General features: G+C 41.1%; 1 protein-coding gene across 9 annotated transcripts in view; it reads right to left on the bottom strand.

Moving 5' to 3' along the window:
• Window positions 1-20,697, bottom strand: part of DAPK1 (death associated protein kinase 1) — a 123,559-nt gene that overhangs the window by 79,173 nt on the left and 23,689 nt on the right. For 2 of the 9 annotated variants that reach the window (XM_073344996.2, XM_073344990.2), the window contains exon 1: window positions 17,520-19,331. The exons of 4 other annotated variants lie outside the window; for them this stretch is intronic. In XM_073344996.2, the coding sequence (XP_073201097.1) occupies window positions 17,520-17,593 (74 nt within the window). In that variant the 5' untranslated portion in view covers window positions 17,594-19,331. Of the gene's footprint in view, window positions 1-17,519; window positions 19,333-20,697 lie in introns of those variants that run through there. 3 more of the 9 variants (XR_012159054.2, XM_073344997.2, XM_073344998.2) reach the window with 3 other exon arrangements.

Raw genomic sequence — 20,697 nt, forward strand, 5'->3', positions numbered from 1 at the left:
GACAGTTGCAACGGCAGTCACAGACATTTTAGAACCATAACCACAAAATCCAATTTCCTTACAAGAAGGTACCCCAGCTGAAGATAGTCCTTTTAAAAAAGGACTATCAGAATCATAGTAATTAAAGATGGGAGAGACTTATTAGCTATGTTAAATCTATCCCCCCTCCCAGGGCAGGATTATTTTCTACAATATATTTTCAAATACTTTTTCCAGATTAGTTTTAAGATGTCTCAAGGGGTAGTGCTTCACTCTTTCACTTGAAAGACGAGATCTAATAAGATTTAATAATGTACACCTACACCTTGAATACTGCATGCAGTTTTGCTCATCCCAACTCAAAAAAGATATATTAGAATTAGAAAAGGTACAGAGAAGGGCAGCAAAAATGATTAGGGGTATGGAACAGATTTTTCAGCTTGGAAAAGAGACAACTAAAGGGAGGATATGATAGAGGTCCATAAAATCATGAATGGTGTGGAGAAACTGAAAAAGGAAGCGTTATTTACTCCTTCACATAACACAAGAACCAGGGATAACCCAATGAAATTAATAGGCAACAGGTTTAAAACAAACACAAGGAAGTAGTTCTTCATACTATATACGGTCAACCTGTGGAAATAGTTCCCAGTGGATGTTATGAAGACCAAAAGTAGAACTGGGTTTAAAGAAGAATTAGATAAGTTCCTGGAGAATAGGTCCATCAATGGCTATTAGCCAAGATAGCCAGGAATGTAACTGCTCTGGTTATCCCTAGCTTCTGACGGGCAGCAGCTGGGCCTGGACGACAGATGAATCACTTGATAATTGCCTGTTCTGTTTATTCCCTCTGAAGCATCTGGCATTGGCCACTGTCACAAGACAGGATACTGGGCTAGACAGACCAGCGGTCGGACTCAGCATGGCCATTCTTATTTTGCTGTCAAGAACTTTTACTGATATTTTGTCTTACATTCCTGAATTTCATTTTTCCCAGCAAAAGAAAAGGGGGCTGAGGTGAGTCCACCTGGTTGGACTATGAGGGAAACTGCATTCTGCCCACAGAGCCATGCAAGCTTTCCAACAAATCACTCAATAAGGCTGAGGTTGGAGGAATGGGGAGGGGGAACACATACCTTTCCTTTTGCCTCTGGCTTTTCTCAGCCTAGCTCTCTCCTTCAAGCCTATAGAGGCACCAGCCACTGCAAATGCCTCAGAAGGGAAAAAGTGAAGTAAAGGGGACAAACTCCCACAAAACTAAATATAGCCCTGGGAACCTGGTTGGGAATTAGACTGACACATTATGGAGTCAAATTATTAGTCTAAAAAAAAAGTTACTTATCTTTCGTAACTGCTGTTCTTTGAGATGCGTTGCTCATGTTCATTCCATGCTAGATGTGTGCATGCAGCATGCACAGTTGCCAGAGATTTCTTCCCCCCCCCCCAAGAGGCATCCATAGGACCGGCTCCAGTGCCCTTTGGAGCCACACACATCCCCCTAGCATGGAATGGATGTGAGCAAGCACTCGAAGAATTTAAAATTAAGTTTGGAATTTCCCTCAAAAAAACTCTGCAGTAGGGAGGATTTGTGGAGCCTCCTAGTGCTATGGGTGCAGGTAAAAAAAAAAAAAAAAAAACAACCCTAAAGAGAACTACAGAGGACAGGGCATTCCCCTGCTGTTAGGTCTGGTTCTGTCCCCAAGCTGCAAGCACTCTCATAATGGATCTGTAGAATGTACCATGAAGAATGTTTTTCCAATATTTGTTTTTTGTAAATGTCTGTCTGCTCATCTTCTAACTATTCCTTTTCTTTAAAATAAAATTGCTGCAACATTAAAAAAATTCAAACAATACCAAATAATCCATAGTGCATTTCTTCTTGAGAGACTGATTTTGTAAGGATGCTCTCAAACTACACGGATTATTTTAACTTCAGTTTCTCAAGACGACAAAACACTTAGGGCCAGAATCTGTATTTAATTATGCTTTTATAATCCATAGTAACTTCACAGAAGTTTCTCTGGGTTTTCAATTGGCTATGTATAATTTGAGACCTTTTATGAAGTGCAAGCACATAACTTCTCAGGCTTGAGGAATGTAAGTGCTGTGCAATTAGCACCACACACTCGAATAGTTTTAGAGCATACTGTTCCCTATGAAGAAAGTTTCCATACTGAGAGGATGTGGGTTTTTAAAATATTAGATAGCAGATCTATGCAAAAAATGGTTTACTACTTCAGAATGTAATTAAATTAAAGCAGTTATCTGCCCATCATCCAGCAAAACAAACATGTTTGCTGTTAAAATAGCCTTCTTTATTTCATACTTCCATCTCTGAATGAATCTGTTTGGTCTAAAACAAAGGCTCTCAAAAACGTTACTTATTGTGTACCCCCTTCCAGATCTACTAGCTGCCCATGTAATCCCTACCCTTCTCATCACTGATACAGTGTGTGTTCTTCTTAACACTACCAGTCTTTAGCCATCTGTCCATATTTAATTGTTACATACGGATATAGTTATAGTGCGACATATACAACCCCTCCAAAAACACCCGAAGTTCTGAGCTCAGTTAGACTGAACAGTTGCTAGGCAACTGAACCCAAACTGTACAGTGATTGGAGGCAAGGGCTCTGTTCATCAGTATCTCTGTGTATCTGTGTTCTCATTGGTGCATCTTGAAGTAAATTAACTACTATATTTTATAAAACAAATTTTCCCACAGACTTTTAAAGCTTCATCTGAGTAGCCCATTATTAAAATGCAATAAATAAATAAAATCCACCATTACATCATTTCTCCCATGTACCACCTCAGAAATGTCTCACATTAATACCCTCAGGGGTATGTGTACACAGTTTGGGAACCCCTCATCTACAACATACAGAAACCCAAGTCTCTTCCTCAGAATTTAAACATATCGTCACTCTCTTGAGCACAAGCTCCAAGACACTTTTCTTCAAATATATCTGACATTTGTAATTGTGTATGCTCTATCAACTTGAAAATTCCCTGGTCTCTTGTAGGAAAGGAGATATGTGGTGGAGGTGAAAGAGCAAGAGGATGGATGGAAAAAGCCCGGGGATAAAGAATTTAGTACTATCTTTCTATGAAAGGTAAAGGAACCAAAGCCACCTCCAGCTCTTATAAAAATCTCACTGTCAGTTACCTCCGTCAATTACCACTATCATCATCCATTCTGACTTCTTGGCATGAAAGATGTCAGGGCTTCCTCAGACATTTAGAACCATAAAGTTATGGTTTGGGGTCAGCATACAGTCAGAATTTGGGAAAACATGTCCAAAAGACAGACAAGGTTTCTGCAGAAACTGTAAAGGACTGTGGGCTCAGTACGCATTCATCCCTACCCCTCCCCATCCTTCATTTACAGTGCTAGCAATAGTGTCAACATGGATATAACAATGACCTCCTTCTCCTGCTTTACAGTAAGGCTCGTGCACTGTTCTTTTTAGGGTTGTGCTTTGCGCACACTGTTGGGCTATCACATGCATTCACAGGTCTTGCAAAATATACAGTATACCATGTGAGGAACACAAGAGAAACCCTCTCGTGCATATGTTGTGACAGAGAGCCATTTCCTGAAATATCTTTGGGAGATCTTATTAAATTAAGTCAAGTATCTTTGGAGTCCACCATATTATACACAAAAGTTATTATTATGTGGGCCTGGATGATCAAAGGACTATATTGAACAATGTGGCAGACAAGAATGAACTTTTGGGACAATACAATATTTCTGGGAAATATCTAGGGGAAGGTGAATGCAAATCTGTGCACCTCTTGCCTCTAATCAGGCAAAAACCGAGGCCTTTGTAGCTATACCCTGAGGAGAAGATGATTGTCTCCTGATTACTGGTTCTTAGGGTCCCTAGATCAAAGGTCCAAACTGTATAAAGGAGGAACTCACAGGTTCATAGGCGTGCTTGTTCTGAGTTCACAACTGTTATGAATTTGTAACCACAGACAAGCCCCTTGGTGGGGCCTGAAAGACTGATCACCTGCCAGAAGCCTAGTTGGAGTTGGGGATGATCTTTGGTAAGCTCATTAGCATGTGCGTAGGTTCTTTTATTGTTTTTAATGTTGTTTTCTGTAATGCTTTCACCTTAATATATGTGCTTGCTTAGAAAGGACTATGTGATAACTTCTAACTGTGGCAATTACACTGTTTATAGCCTCTGAGGAGAAAGCAAAGCTTAAGCAGTCTGACTTGCTGGGGAACTTGCAGTGTAGGAAGGGAATTGAGCAGCCTGGAAAAACCCCATTTGCGAGGGAGAAAGATGTGAATCTCAAGCCAAAAAGTGACTGCTGAGAAGATGGAAGCCAAGAGTGGGTGCCCTTACTGGACTCTGAAGGGGAAATACAGGTGCAGTTGCCCTGAAGTGTGACATATGTCATTTGCATTAAAATAGTTGTGGAATCATTTACACAAATTCCCACCGTCACCCCATTTAGTTGGAAACAGGATGAGCCACTATCAATATGGTTAGAGCTGGTAAACTATAATGAATAGTGTACTATCTTGCCATGCTATTTGAGCATTAACTGGTGCCAATGGAGTTTCAGACACTCAGTACCATATTCAAAAGACTACAATCACATCTCTGTCCCAAAATAAAATAAATAAATAAATAAATAATATATTTAAACTAAGTTAGTCCCTTCTAACTGAGAAGCAGCTTTAATAATGCTAGCATTTGCCTGTGAAGGAAAAAAAACAACCATACCTATGCAAACCTTGACAGAAGGGGAAACAAGTGGCAAGATAGCAGGACTTGCTATGTTGTCAGAAGACCACTATCTGCATATGCAAATAAATCCTTTTCCAGAGGACATTTCAGGGGAAAAACAGACATTATTAAATGAAAACCCATTCTGTTTTAAGGACACGTTTCAGAGTAGCAGCCGTGTTCATCTGTATCCGCAAAAAGAACAGGAGTACTTGTGGCACCTTAAAGACTAACAAATTTATTTGAGCATAAGCTACAAACTGTAGCCCACGAAAGCTTATTGTCAAATAAATTTGTTAGTCTCTAAGGTGCCACAAGTACTCCTGTTCCATTCTATTTTAAACTCTGTAACCAAATAAAATATATGACTGGACATGGAATTAACCCAACACATTTGTTCAGTCTCTATGAGGCAGTTGCAAGAAGTACTGGCAACAATCCTTAACATTTTTGAGCTTTCATGCTCTCTTTCTCTACTGTTTGATTCAATGACACAGTCATTAAGAGAATGTCAATAGGCCTTTTTTAATTTCAAGTTCTCAGTGTATCAGAGAATTTTGAAAGGAGAGGGTAAAGAAACTGAAAAGCAATGTTTTTGGGCACCAGAATCTGAAAGATGTTGGATTGTATCTTGGGTAGTAAGGACCAATTTTTTAAAATTTGTAATTACTGATGGTACAGCCAAAACAAAAAACAGTCATCAGTGCAAAAACTGGGTTCACACTTCAAGTGCTGAAATAGATGGAGCATATCAGGTTTCAGAGTAACAGCCGTGTTAGTCTGTATTCGCAAAAAGAAAAGGAGTACTTGTGGCACCTTAGAGACTAACCAATTTATTAGAGCATAAGCTTTCGTGAGCTACAGCTCACTTCATCAGATGCATATCGTGGAAACTGCAGCAGACTTTATATATACACAGAGAATATGAACCAATACCTCCTCCCATCCCACTGTCCTGCTGGTAATAGCTTATCTAAAGTGATCATCAGGTGGGCCATTTCCAGCACAAATCCAGGTTTTCTCACCCTCCACCCCCCCACACAAATTCACTCTCCTGCTGGTGATAGCCCATCCAAAGAGTTGTCACTTTAGATGGGCTATCACCAGCAGGAGAGTGAATTTGTGTGGGGGGGGTGGAGGGTGAGAAAACCTGGATTTGTGCTGGAAATGGCCCACCTGATGATCACTTTAGATAAGCTATTACCAGCAGGACAGTGGGGTGGGAGGAGGTATTGGTTCATATTCTCTGTGTATATATAAAGTCTGCTGCAGTTTCCACGATATGCATCTGATGAAGTGAGCTGTAGCTCACGAAAGCTTATGCTCTAATAAATTGGTTAGTCTCTAAGGTGCCACAAGTACTCCTTTTCTTTATGGAGCATATCAGGTGGATGATATAGTTTCATTCTGTATCCATGGTTAGGGAGTTTATATTTTAACAATCTGCAGCCACTCTAAGCAGCAGTGATCAGAATAGTTGCAAAACATTCAGTTGACTACTCTATGAACTACAGCAACAGTGCCTATTCACAGGAAAGGTAAGGGTAGGAAAAGAGCTGCAAGCATCTGAACACAGGGAGAAAAAAAAATCAGGGTTGCACGTATACACTTGCTTCAGCAACACACCCACCCATAGGAGCACAATGGCTAACAAAGCCTCCCTCCATAGCATGACAGAAGTAAGTGAGGGAGAGGCAGTGCAGAGGAGTACAAAGAAAAATTAGGCTTACACATGATACTGAATTTTTTTAGGATAGGATGTTTCATGATATTTCTTGACCATTTTTTAAAAATAATACTCCAATACTACAGTGATGGGTGGCATCACGAAACCCAGAGAAATAGAAATTGACTTTGATATGTCACAAGTAGTGAAAACTGTGTGAAGGGGTATTCACAAAAAAGCAATAATAAATGCTAATGTATGATTCTGAGTGGGGATGTGGGGCAGGTGGCAGTGAAGGGGCCACAGACACGATTAGGACTAGACTTAGTCAATCTCTTCATTAATAATCTAAAAGAGCAAGTAATCAAAGATTTAATTAAATCTGAACACCATACTAAATTAGAAGGAGTGGCAAGCACCAGTAAAGCCAGAGAAATTATCTTGAGATTTTAGAAATACATACAGGAAATACAATTAGACTTAATCTGAAAAATGCAATCCAATACATTTTTTGGGGAAAAAAACTAGTCAGAAAAGCAGATATCAGCAGGAAATAGTTTCTTGGAAAAGCAGCAAGGCCAAGAAAAACCTAAGGGCAGGTGGAAAGGAACATTAGAGCTTTCAGTGCAAGACGGTAACAATACAAATCAAAACACAAAGATGCAATTTAGGGTTGCATGCAGCGGTAACAATTTGACAGCATCTTAAACTGGGCTTATAAACTTTTCAGGTACTTTATTTTGAGTATATTGGTTTGTGTGCAGGATTAGTTACTGAAAGAAGAGAGCCCTGAGCCAATAACTTTCACCTTCTTTCTACAGTATGAGGCAAAATAGAATTTTTTCCCCCTCAAGTACTTTGTGTTTTCAGGAATGATCTGAACAAACTCCAATGTATCAGACTATCTAAAATATTTCTGTTATTTTGTGATAGAAATTTACCCAATATTTCATTTTAAATGACCGGCTAATATCTTAAAAATAGCTAAAGTTTAGACAAAGAATTTATGACTCTCAAACTAAAAGGTTTTACCAAATAAGTATTTTTGGTTTTGTTCTATTTCCCAGATTCTCTTTGAGAGATGTTCATCCTTCACCTCCTTCTCATTTTAAACCAAAGTTATCTAGAATTCTCCATCTTGCTCCTACTGAAAGTACTTAAATGTTTTAATATGAAAACAAAATCAGTCCTAGTTTCCAAGACTCTCAATTCCACATGCTCATGTTCCAGCGAAGTTCACAGCCAGTTAATTTGATTTTGTTACACAACCAATATATTTGATAGAATACATTAAGAACAAAAACTATTCCTAATATATATTTACATATAAGAAAGAAGAGAAGAGAAGACAACAGGCAGAGTGACTGAGAATACTGTAAGAGCATCTACAGGCTAAACTGCCTGCTGGTATAAGCAGATGCAATTCCATTTGAAGTCAAGATTGCAGAATGCAATAGAAGTTGCCGAGACTCAAAATTGTGAGATTTTTCTTAGACTGTGATTTTCTCCTATACCTAATGAGGTCAGGGTTTCTTTGTTTAAATAGTTATAAGAGCATTATATTGTGTGTTTCAATTAAATACTTATAATCCCTCATACAAAACTTTCCCAGGAGTAACTTTAGAGCAGTACTCCTTGTGCATATCAAGCTGGGCAGAAGGCCTGTGGTGCTACTTTCTGTGATTTAATTCGGCTACTACAGAATCTCAGTAGATGTTTATTAAGCTTGCTCAAAAAGTGTTTTTTTTCCCCAAATCTCTTATTTTCATATTTTCCTCAAAAACCCAGAGAAGCCTAGGTGAGGATAGATAGCATATAAAATTCTTTGTTAGAGCGAGACAGGAAGAGAATATATAACAGTTTTCAGGGGCTAGTAATTAAGATAGAAGTGGTATTATGTGGAGCCTTCCAAAAAAGTCTTTAAATTGGGTTTTACTGTATATGAAAACATTTCAAGAGGAACAGACACATGGGATTCTGAAGGAAAGAGAAACAGGAATGTAATAGATGCTTTCCAGTCACTCTCCCCCACCGAATATTTTCTATTCTTTCCTTTCTTATATGTAAATCTATAAGTAATGTTTTTTGTTTTTAATGTTGTGACAATCAGGGTCCGAATCCCAAAGAACAAGCAACTGAATCAACTGACTGTATACAATATTATTGTACTATAAAAGTGTGTCATGTAAAGTACAATATAAAAACTGGTGACATGCTGGTCACGAACATTATTGCATGATGTATGTACGAGCTCTATATAAAGAGTTATGTATGTGTGCTGGAAATATGTTATTAATGTGTTTTGGAGGCAGTGTATAAATCAAGTCAGCACTAGACAAAGAAACGTGGTTTACCTGTATGACTGGCTTGATTATAGGCAGAAGACAATGAAAGTACATTTACCCACAATGTAAATAAAGCAATCAAGCTAATAAGTAGCAACTTCGTGATTACACTGGGGGACAGAGTTTCCATCCCCAGGAAGTCTTCCTGGCTCGAGACAAAGACAATGGGAAATATAAGGGGACCAAAAAGATATTTTAGTTATCCATTACTTAAGAAACAAAGGGCACAGCATCCTCTGATTCTGTGAACACTGGATCCTCCTAACAGGAAGGGCTGAAGATACTCTGAGAAAGCTGTTTAGGCAAAGACATAATGTGTTAGAATTAAGTTTTAGACACTAGAAAGTATGTTTTTATTTTGTTTGTAACCATTTATATCTCTGTTCTTTGTTAATAAACTTATTCTTAGTTTTACCAGAAGCCATTTCAGTGCTATTACACTGAATTAAAATGGGAGTCCTCAACTGACTTAACAGTCTGGTGCATGTACTTTCTCTTTGGAGGCATCAAACAATTTCTGGGAGTGTACAGTGAGAGGGACTGGATACTGCAGAGTAATGTTTCTGGGGAACTTGCAAACCGGGGTTCACTGTTACCTGCAAGGCTAGGTTCAGACTGGCAGAGTCTCAAGGAGTTTGTAGGGGAGGCAGACAGACTGGTGTGGCAGGAAGCGGACACACAGTTTAAGCCCCAGCAAAGCACTCCACTGTCTCAGCAAGGGAGAAACAGTGGCTTATGTTTCTGGATGCCTTGAGGAGAGTATCACAAATGTATTTTATCAAGTATGCTGGCTGCATAACAAAGCCAACTTTCCTGGCACATTAACGTTTAGAATTGGTACCAAGGAGGTGACTGGTGCTGCCAAATTCCAATGTATCAAAGTGTTATGCATTTACAGATTCAAATCAAGATCATATTTCATTGAACAACAACAACAAAAAAACATTGAACTCACTCCAATGGAATAATATACACGAGTAGATTCAGTTCAGGGGACTGGCCAGCTCAGTGAATTAGTAATGGGATCCAAAAATAAAGCTAAACCTGCACTTTATGTTTAGTATACTGTGGCCACATATTAAAGGAAAACTGGAATTATTTCTCGGTCTTTACAACGCAAAGAAAAGAGCCTGATCACTTTCAAGTGCGTTTACTTATTCTACCCACAGGACTATACATAAAGGTTCCCCAGTATAGTTCCTACAAGTTTAATGTTGTTGAAGAATGCATGCACGCACACACCTACACATACTTTTGCCAGTCTGAACAACATTCATTAACTAGTGTTGCCCATTATGCAAAAGGAAAATAACTGATTCTTGGCACCAATAATGTGACTGCAAATTTCAATTGCATATATGCGATGACTAAAGAAAATGTTCTTATTCAAAAACATTAAATTCCTAAGAAACTGAAGTTTTAGGTGAACATGCCTTATTTTATGGAATGTGAGAATAATGAGTTTAAGAAATTAACAGATCTGAGCAAACCCCTTTCTTACTCCTATTTATAGGCAAAATATGTATACTACACACATGCTCACACCCACAAGCTCTCTCTCTCTATATATATATGCTATATATATATGGTATATTGTAGTTTTTATAAACAAGAACCAGATTACCTTTTCTTTTAAAAGCTTATTTCGCATAAAAAGTGCAGCATATAAAGAAACAAAACTCAAGTGGAAAAACCTGTAACAATTGCACCTCGCTGGTGTTCTTTGCCTGAAGGTTAACACACAGCACTTGCCAACCATGGCTGCTATGTAACAAAATTAAGAGTGCAGCCCTCTTTGTTTTATCTAAGGCGGTAGCCTGTAATGTTTCCCTTTGAGGAAAGCTTTGTTCCAGATCACAGCTCAAGACTGAATACTGCAGAGTTCAGCATACTAATGTGTTCAGCATGGATAAGACAAGATCTCTCCTGGTAAAGTTACAAGTATGTCTATTTAATGCTGAAACGTTATTCGGCCTCAGTGTATGGTGCTTTAAGCTGATCTACAGAAAATTCACTGTACAAAAACAGGAAAGTTGTCATGAAAACAAATCTGAAAGAGGAAAAAGTTGGGTAAAATAGTTCTTAGCAGGATTTTGTTTAAGATGGAGACTATTTATAACTTCCTTATGTTGTTCACCTATTTGATTTTCTGGTAAATGTGACTAAAAATAGAGTAGCCAACTTTCTACTCACACAAAACCAAACACCCTTTCCCCCTTCCTGCCCCACCCGTCCTCCAAGGCCCTGCCCCTGCCACAACTCTTCTCTGAGGCCCCGCCCTGCTTACTCCATCCCTCCCTCCACCCCCCGTTGCTCGCTCGCCCCCTCACTCACTTGCTTATTTTCACCGGGCTGGCTCAGGGGGTATGGGTGTGGGCTCCAACTGGGGGTGCGGGCTCCGGGGTGGAGCCAGAAGTGAGAAGTTCATGGTGTGGGAGGCGGCTCCAGGCTGAAGCAGTGGATTGGGATGTGAGAGGGGGTGAGGGCTCTGGGGTTGGGCCAGGGATGAGGCGTTTGGGGTAAAGGACCGGGCTCCAGGCTGGGGAGTGGAGCTGAGGGTTTTGGGGTGCAGGAGGGGGCTCCGAGCTGAAGCAGGAGGTTGAGGTATGTGGGGGGGTACAGGCTGTGGGTGTGGGTTCTGGGGTGGAGCCAGAAATGAGGGGTTCAGCATGCAGGAGGGGGCTCCGGGCTGGGGCAGGGGATGAGGAATTTGGGATGCAGGAGGGTGCTCCGGGCTGGGACCAAGGGGTTTGGAGGGTGAAAAGGGGGATCAGGCATGGGGCAGGGGTGCGGGAGGGTGTCAGGGGTGCAGGCGCCAGGTAGCGCTTACCTCAGGCAACTCCCGGAAGCAGCGGCATGTCCCCCTTCCGGCTCCTTCACGGAGGTGTGGCCAGACAGCTCTGCGCAGTGCCCCTTCTACAGGAGCTGCCCCTTCAGTTCCCATTGGCCACGGTTCCCAGCCAACAGGAACTTGCGGCGGGGACAGCATGCAGAGCCCCCTGGCTGCCCCTACAAGTAGGAGCCAGAGGGGGGACATGCCGCTGCCTCTGAGCCGTGTGTAGCCACAGCAGGCAGAAAGCATGCCTTAGGCCCCCTGTGCCACTCACCAGATTTTAACGGTCCTGTCAGCAGTGCTGACCAGAGCTGCCAGGGCCCCTTTTTGACCCGGCATTCCAGTCAAAAACCAGACACCTGGCAACCCTACTAAAAATTTACTTCACAACTTTGAGTGGATGTTATTTTTGTGCATTTTAAATATTTGAACAATTGTTTAACAACATTTATCTTCTATATAAGAAAAAGTAATCAAGAAAAGTTGTATTTCCCAGAGTAAAGGAAAAAATTTAAGAGATTATACAAGCAAATATTTAATATGCTTTTCATGCTTTTGGCTTAATGTAAACAATTTAATGAAAAAGTAAATGGACTGAATAGACAACACTAAACATAAGTTTATTTTATTCAAATATTTGGAGGGCCAGGGGTTAGTCTGAGGATAATGCAGAAAAAAAAATACTGGATTATAACCTAGTAAGGCAATTTGCACACAGCAAGTATAGTAGACACAAGTTCTTAGTTCAGCAAGGATTGTTGTTGTTTAACATGAATATTTCAGATAGCATCTCAGTGATCCACATGTAAGGCTTACAAGGCCACTCATCATTTCAATATTAAATTAACAAGTTTAGATTATGAAATGCACCTCGAGGATTTTAAATGGATGCACCTACACAAATCTAAACCAGTACAAAATAACAATACCAACTGAATGATTCCAGCTCAAGTGGTGTATATGGAGTTCCATATACACCCCGCTCCCAAAGCCACCTCCTTTGGCAAAGGTGTTTTTGTTTTGTTTTTTTAAGCACCTTGCAGAATGGCATGAAATCAATGCATTCGGCCTTTTGGATCAACAGTGGAAGCAAGTTCTAGAGCCCTAGGCCCCTCATCCTAGAACATCTTATAGCCAGCCCTCAGACATTTGAATCCAGACACTTTGTTACGTCAAGCACTGCAGCTGACCTCAATTTTCAGGATAAGAAATGAGGACAGAGAGTTAATTTCTAAAGTAGACAAGACCCAAAACATACAAATCAGTCTTTACTGATCAATATAGACACCTTGAATTGCATTTGGAAACTTGAAACCCAGTGCAGACTACTGAGTACAAGTGCAAATAGGTAAGCATTTCTCATGAGCTCATCGGCATGGTATCCAGGTACCCATCACATAACTAAAGGGAAAAAACAGTTTTGTAAAGAAATAAACCTGTCCACTCCTCCCTACTATAGAGGTTTAGTTCAGAGGGATCAAAGCTAATGTAGGCTCTCTACAACAATGAGGCAAAGGAAGCACCATGCCTCAGTTGTGAGGCAAAGATTTGCACAAAAAGAAATCACATTCAGCTCCCAAGTTAGCTTGGTTCAGGCTCAACCTGATATCCAACAGTAGTAAATCCTGAAACCTAGGTCCCTCAGAGAGTATGTCTTGTCCACATGATTTCAAAACTGGACTACACAAGCCAGTGTATCCCTGAAAGGTACTGATGTGGTAGGGTGCAGAGACAGTTACTGAGATTGTCGGTCCCAATTTAATGCTAACGACCTTGAAACAGACAGTTCCGGGATCAGATCTGTAAACCAGACAGATGGTGGAGTATGGATGTGATGTGTTCTTGCTGGACTTCTCTACCCACAACTTGAGTAGCTTTGCTCATCCTCTGTGAATAAGATTTCCTCAGGACTAAAATTGGAACCTGTGCATTTATATATTTTGTTCTCTAGTTCTACAGTTAGTCTTATCTACATTTTACCCAATTTTTCTTCTATAAGCGAGGCAACCACTTCATATACTTATATTTAATTTAAGGGACCCATTACCTAAACATCAACCTCTCCTGTGATCTGCCAAGCTAAATTTGTTTAAGGTACCTATGTATTTCAGACAAAATTTAACAGAAAAAACAGCTGCATGGTTTAAAAAATAAAAATAAATAAAAAATCATGGATTACCTCACATTCAGAAAGCGGCACAAAACTTTAGAATCTTACATAAGTTATATACAATTATAGCATGTAATACTGATCTAATTACTTTAAAAGATGAAGACATTCATACTAAACTCCTTCAGCTAATTCTCTGGGGAATATTTTTCTTTTTTAGACACTGATTTAATGTGTTTGCTCCATGGCACATTTGAAATATGCTGGGAATTATAGACACCAGTCACCTGTGGCAAAACACAGCAGTACAAGTGATCATATTAATAACAGTACTACATTCTGTAAAATGATTTATTGCTAAAGAACTGATTCAAGAAAAATAATTCAGCTGCATCAGACTGATGGGTTATCCCACCTCCTTGCTCAAGGGGATGGCAGAGGCCAACAAGACCAACAGAAATTTGTTATGCCTCAAACTCTTTTACACTTCCCGCACCTCTTGTTTTTTCTCCTCTTTCTGTCCCACACTCTGCAAATGAGGCACAGGAGATGCTTTTCCACAACTGAGAGGACAGGGTGGGAGGAGAGAACTATCAGGAACCAGCTAAATACAAGATAGGAAAGTGAGACCATTCAGCTCTGACACTAATTTGCTGTATGACCTCAGGTCAGTCACTTCACATCTCTGTCTCCGTTTCCCCTCCCACCAATTTCCTGGTTGGTCTATTTAGACCGTAAGCTGTTCTGGGCAGGTACCATCTCCTCCTGTGTGGGTAATTGGGACCCCAGTCTTGCTTAGGGCCTGTTGGGCTACTAGAATACCAATGAACAACTAAGAAAAGAAAAAGGAGAAACTAAAAAAGCCAACTGGAATGAAGCAGATTTTGGACTGGTTTTAAGTCAAGACAAGAGTCTTCAGCCCCCTAAAAGTGTCATATTAATAGCTGTTGTCTTAAATGCATGTTCATTTAGATAGTAAGTGTGAAGAACATGGGAAACTTCTGTATTAATTTTATAAATTTACATATATTTTAGGATCTCTCTCTGTGAATTTGATGGATTTTGTCCTTATTAAGGGTTAAGTCAGTCTTAGTTATCTTTAAAAGTGACACTCCTGTGAAACCTTATAGACTAACAGACGTATTGGAGCATAAGCTTTCGTGGGTGAATACCCACTTCGTCGGATGCATGCTTATGCTTCAATACGTCTGTTAGTCTATAAGGTGCCACAGGACTCTTTGCCGCTTTTACAGATCCAGACTAACATGGCTACCCTTCTGATACTTTATTATCTTTGGGTTTCAGGAACCAAGTTGATGACTGTAGACAACCTTAGCTGCCTGGTGCTAAAATAGACAACACAAGGAATCCACTGCTGGAAGACTGTTTCCAATCTTAACCAGTTAAGACCAGGTTGAGGGTCCCAGAGCAGACAAAGGAACTTTGCTCATAATCTCAGACAGACAGAAGCACTGTCTGCAGAGATGCAGGCTGAACCTCAGACTCAGAAGTGATTACTGTATAAATGGATCCCACCTAAACAGACAAGGAACAGATAATGGTTTGGTAAGACACACGTTTAGGTTTTTGTTACTTATAACCCTTTTCTCTTTGCCTGTGGCATTCCTATGGATAAACAGATCATTCCGTACTGTATGCAGTCAGGCAGCAGCAGAGACAAAAAGAAAAGGAAATACAATACAATACTATGTTAAATGAAAATAACCAAAAAAATTTAGGGAAAGTTTAAAAAAAGATTCGACAACGTAAGGAAACTGTTTCTGTGCTTGTTTCTTTTAAATTAAGATGGTTAAAAGCATTTTTTTCTGTACAGTAAAGTTTTGAAGCTGTATTAAGTCAATGTTCAGTTGTAAACTTTAAGAACAACCATAACGTTTTGTTCAGAGTTACGAACATTTCAGAGTTACAAACAACCTCCATTCCCGAGGTGTTCGTAACACTGAAGTTCTACTGCAGGGGTCGGCAACCTATGGCACGCGAGACAATTTTTAATGGCACGCTGATGTCTGCCGGACCCAGGCAGACAGCAGCGTGCCACTAAAAATCCTGCCCAGCCTGGCCCGCTCTTTTCCGTCCCCTGCTCTCTCTTTGCAGGGCAGGCAAGCTTCCCCCTCCCCTGCCTCTTCTCCCAGCATGCTGGGTTTCTGCCCCTCCTTCTCTCCCTCCCTGGGGCCAATCATCTGATAGCCCTTGCTATGGAGGGGGAGAGGTAAAAGCGGAGCCACAGCGCACTCTCTGCTCCAGGGACCTTGGGGAAGTGGGTGGAATCAGGGCACATCCCCTCCAGCCCCCTGCCATGAGCCGCTCAGGGCAGGGGCCTGGGAGCACCCCCATAACCCCAGCCCACACCCCCAGCCCTCTGCCCTCACCCCTGCACCTCGCCCCACACCCCAGAACCCCCCCCCTAACTCCAGCCCTGATCCCAGTACCCCCCACATACCCAGCCCCCCCCCGACCCCGTGCCCTGACTCCTGCATCCTCCTCACACACCCCTAGCCCCCTGCCCTGACTCCTGCACCCCCCATACATACCCAGCCCCCCCACCCAATGCCCTGACTCTTGCACCCCCCCACACATCCCCACCCCTCACACCAGATGGGAGCTCCTGCACACACACACACACACACACCCCATTCCCACCTGCACCCCTTGTACCAAATAGGAGCTTCCCAGGTAAGTGCTCCACACCCAAACCTCCTGCTCCAACCCTGAGCCCCCTCCCTCATTCTAGCTCCTGGCCAGACCCTGCATCCCAACCCCCAGGCTGCTCCTTCACCCCAGCCCTGTTCTCAACACAACTCCCATCCTCATTTCAGTGCAGAGAGAAGAAGAGAATGGCTAGAACCAGGGAGAAGATAGGTACCCTACTCTGTGTGGACAGGGCGGGACTCCAGACCGGCAGCGGGTTGAGCAGGGCTGGCAGCTGTGACCCTGGCTGGCAGGAGCCGGCGGACGGAACCCCAGACCGACAGCGGGCTGAGTGGCAGCGGGCTGAGCCGTTCAGCCCACTGCCCTTCTGGGGTCCCAGCCGCTGGTCCTACTCAGCCCACTGCCGGTCTGGGGTTCTGGCTGCTGGCCCCTTGCCAGCAAGGGTCCCGGCCGCAGGCCCTGCTCAGGCTGGCAATGGGCTGAGTGGGCCGGCGGCGTAAGATCAGCATTTTAATTTAATTTTAAATGAAGCTTCTTAAACATTTTGAAAACCTTGTTTACATACAACAAGAGTTTAGTTATATAACGTATAGACTTATAGAGAGAGACTGTCTAAAAAATGTTAAAATGTATTATTGGCATGCGAAACCTTAAATTAAAGTGAATAAATGGAGACTCCGCACACCACTTCTAAAAGGTTGCCGACCTCTGTTCTACTGTATCATGCTCATTCTCTCCCTCCACTGCCCTCTTCTTTCTGTAGTCTTCAATAAAGGCAAAAGGTCTTATCTTGAATTATTTTAGTAATTTCTGATCTACTGAAATCAATGACTATTCACTTTTGACCACTTCTCTCACTAATCGCTGCCCTCTCTGAGGGCTCCGTGGTCTTCAACTTCACCCTTTTCTCAAGAATCCTTTGGCTTACCTTCACATCTGCTTCTTTGAACCTTGCATCTAGGCCACAGAATCTCCTTAGAGAAATTCCAGAATCCACACCACTACATATTCATTCTTCCCTCTACCAGCTCTGCTCTGTTCCTTTTTACTCCTCCCTGACTGATGAACACATGTTCAACTTTAAGCACTTAAGTTATCCCATTAAAGTCTTCAAGTTAGGGATGTTCTTAAGTACATTACTAACACAGGATCTGAATCATGAACGTACATTCTCAATTGGATCTCTTCTGAACCTTTGACACCTGTCTCCAAATCCTCTTTTCCCATTATATGCAGCGCCATAGATATTAACGCCTGGACTGGAACTAAATTATTCTCTCACTTTCCAAGATTTTCCCTTCAGTGAAAGGGTCAGGCACATCATCAAGGTTCTGTGTAAGGAAAAAACTTTGGCAGTGATGTATCAATTCTGGAATTAAACAGCATTTCAACTTCCTGATGCCAGCGTTTTCTTCCCTTAACATGCACCAAATTCACTTAAAGGAACAGCATGGTCAAAGTTCCTAATTACTGAGTAACATACATTTTGATCCTGGATAATCAGAGCATTGGCATAGATACCTATACAGTATATTTTATTTAACAAGAAAGCCCCAAAAGTGTAGAAAGAAGTTAGGCGACTAGCACACTTAAACAGAAAAATTACCCGTGTGACTATGAGCTGTGTTATGAGCTGGTTGGTTCCTAGCACGTGCAGGTTAAAAGCATGAACTGAAACAAAACATTTGTTCTGGAAAAGGGTAGTTAAAGTCTAAATTAATATTTAGTTTTTACGATTAAAAAGGACAAAAGCTATACTTACTCAAAGAGTTAAACATACACAATTCAACTGTTGTAGATGCTGTTGTGTGCCCTGTATATAGATAGTTGAAGAGGACTTGAAATGCGTTTAAAAAAAAATAATTTAACCTAACTGCTGAGTGGCAGAAGGGTGACCACATGATACACCATCAATCTGCGGCATTGACAAAAGGATCAATCAATTGGGGTTGCTGCATAGCTAACGTTGATAGAAACTCTCTGTTCTCCTTTTCACATCCTCCTCCTGCTTTCTGTTCTTTGTGCAGCAGGATTTTGGCAAGCACTTCTGTAACTTTTATGTTATCCATCTGCCTCTGTGCCAAGTTCAGCCCTCTTTAAGTGCAATAAGAAATTGCATCCATTTAAAACAGTGACAAAATACAACTGTCAAGTTCATATATTTGCCAAGGAGTTTCCAGGAATTCTGTGTTTAAGAAACTACATATGGCTCTCCAGGTTTCTCTAAATTAAATTCCATTTCAGTTCTCCAGAAAAATGTTAACACAATTTTGGATTTTATTATTTTAAGAATGCTGGTAAGAGTAGCTAGCATTTGCCCCCAACTGACCTGGGGCATAACCTATCCTGAAACACAGGTTTTCAATTTAGTATGGATCAGTGAAACTCAACACTGGTTTACATCTATAGCATTTTGGAAGTGCACATGTGAAGAGAGACAGAGGTCATGGACTTCTTTCCTGCCACACCAAAACTAACAGAGCAGGTTTGACTGTCTGAGAAAGGAAAGAATGACATGGATTTCTGGCATGCTTTACAAACTGACTGGACCTGCTCCCTCTTTCATCCACATAAATCCCTTATTCTACCCAACTATTTTCACAGAAGCCCACAATAGCACTAGTTCGAGCTTTGATACTACTAAGCCAATCTACAATTTTATTTTTTGAAATAGCTTCTCTCTCCTCTACTAAGGGCAATGAAACCTGCCTGTCACCCACAGACACCAGAGTGCTGTTATAAAGGAGCTACAGTTCTACAACCAGAACTCAGTCACCTGATGCTGTGGTCTTTACTGAGGCAAAGATTCTCATTGAAGGCAATGAATAAGGAAGCAGAAAGCTCACTAATCCTTATCATCAGACAACAGTAATATCTAGCTTACCCTGGAGTTTAGTACTAATACTTTATCAGTAACAAACACTAGTATCTGCAAAAGCCACATATTCCAACCTACACTGCCAGAGCAAGCTATTTTTCCTGATTAAAGAAATAGTATTTATTCCTTTTTAAGTATTTAAAAAAGTGTGGTACTGCTGCTTTCACAGAATTGCCAGAGATGTCATACTGGGAGTATGGCTTGGATGAATAACCATGTGTGGCATGGCTAAAGTGAATTATTATGAAGGAGCAGCCTGCACAGAACAAGAATGATGTGACTGGACATACTGCCAAGAAAGGTTACCTTGGGATTAAAGTGAAGGAACAATTGGTCTGGTTTTTGGAGCTCATTAGCTGAATCGAAAAATAGCAAGAAAAACATTAGTGAATCCTGAAAAAAGTCAAGATTAATTGCTGAAGACAAGAAATACATTAGCTTCTTTTTGCAGAGCTTGATTTTTTTATCCCAGAATTGTGTCTTTAATAATCCCAATCTCCCTTCCCATTGGATGTTGAGGCTGTCTGAATCCTGAACCTTTCAACTGAGCTTTACTAGATCTGTTTTCCTTTGCAGAGACCTCTCATAAAACAACCTTCATGTCCTCTTGCATGTCTTTTAACATATTTTCTGCTTGTGGGCACTTATATCCTGGGGTCCCTTTCACCCCTAAAAAGCCAACAATGGATATTCAGTTGTCAGAAGTGCAGTCAAAACTGCAAAATTCTGCCAGAATTTAGGTTGTCCATGCAACCTTAATTCATCCCCCTTGTATGTATGCATTTTGATATTCGTTAATTGTATTGATCACACACTATCTCATTCAGCATAGAGAACAGATGGTCCTCAGGAAATCCTCAAGATTTAGTGTTTAAAGTGGTAGCTTGGGGGAGACAGGTTCAATTCCCTGCTCCATCACAAACTTCCTGTGTGATGCTGGGCAAGTCATTTAGGTAACTGAAACAGAGAGAGACTATCTGAAAAATGGGGATAATGGTACTTCCCTACCTCTCACAGGGGTGTTGAAAAGCAAAATATATTTAAGATTTTGAAGTGTTCACATACTACAGTAATGGGGACTATAACTACCTAAGAAAAGATCGATAGTATAGAAAACCACAGTTCAATAGTTTTTTTACCCTCACCTGAGTGTGCCCCTGCTGTTAGTGTACATCATCAAAACTCTCCACTGACCATGAAATTATACATTTCCTTACGTAGGGTGCTCATCACCATAACTTCAAACACTAATGAGATTAACTCTACTGTGAGGGGAGAGTTCTTATCCCCATTTTACATGGGGAAACAGACAAAACAACTCTCCACACCTCCCTACATTCAACCCTTTGCTCCTTCCTCTAGTAGACACTGCTTTAGGGTAAGTCTTCACTGCACAGTCATAACTAAAACATTTCTCCCAACCTGACTCTCATTCACACACCAATATCTCTAGCTTGAGCGTAGTGGT

Source organism: Lepidochelys kempii, chromosome 5 (assembly GCF_965140285.1).
Source record: "Lepidochelys kempii isolate rLepKem1 chromosome 5, rLepKem1.hap1, whole genome shotgun sequence".
In the NCBI taxonomy this organism is placed as follows: domain Eukaryota; kingdom Metazoa; phylum Chordata; order Testudines; family Cheloniidae; genus Lepidochelys; species Lepidochelys kempii.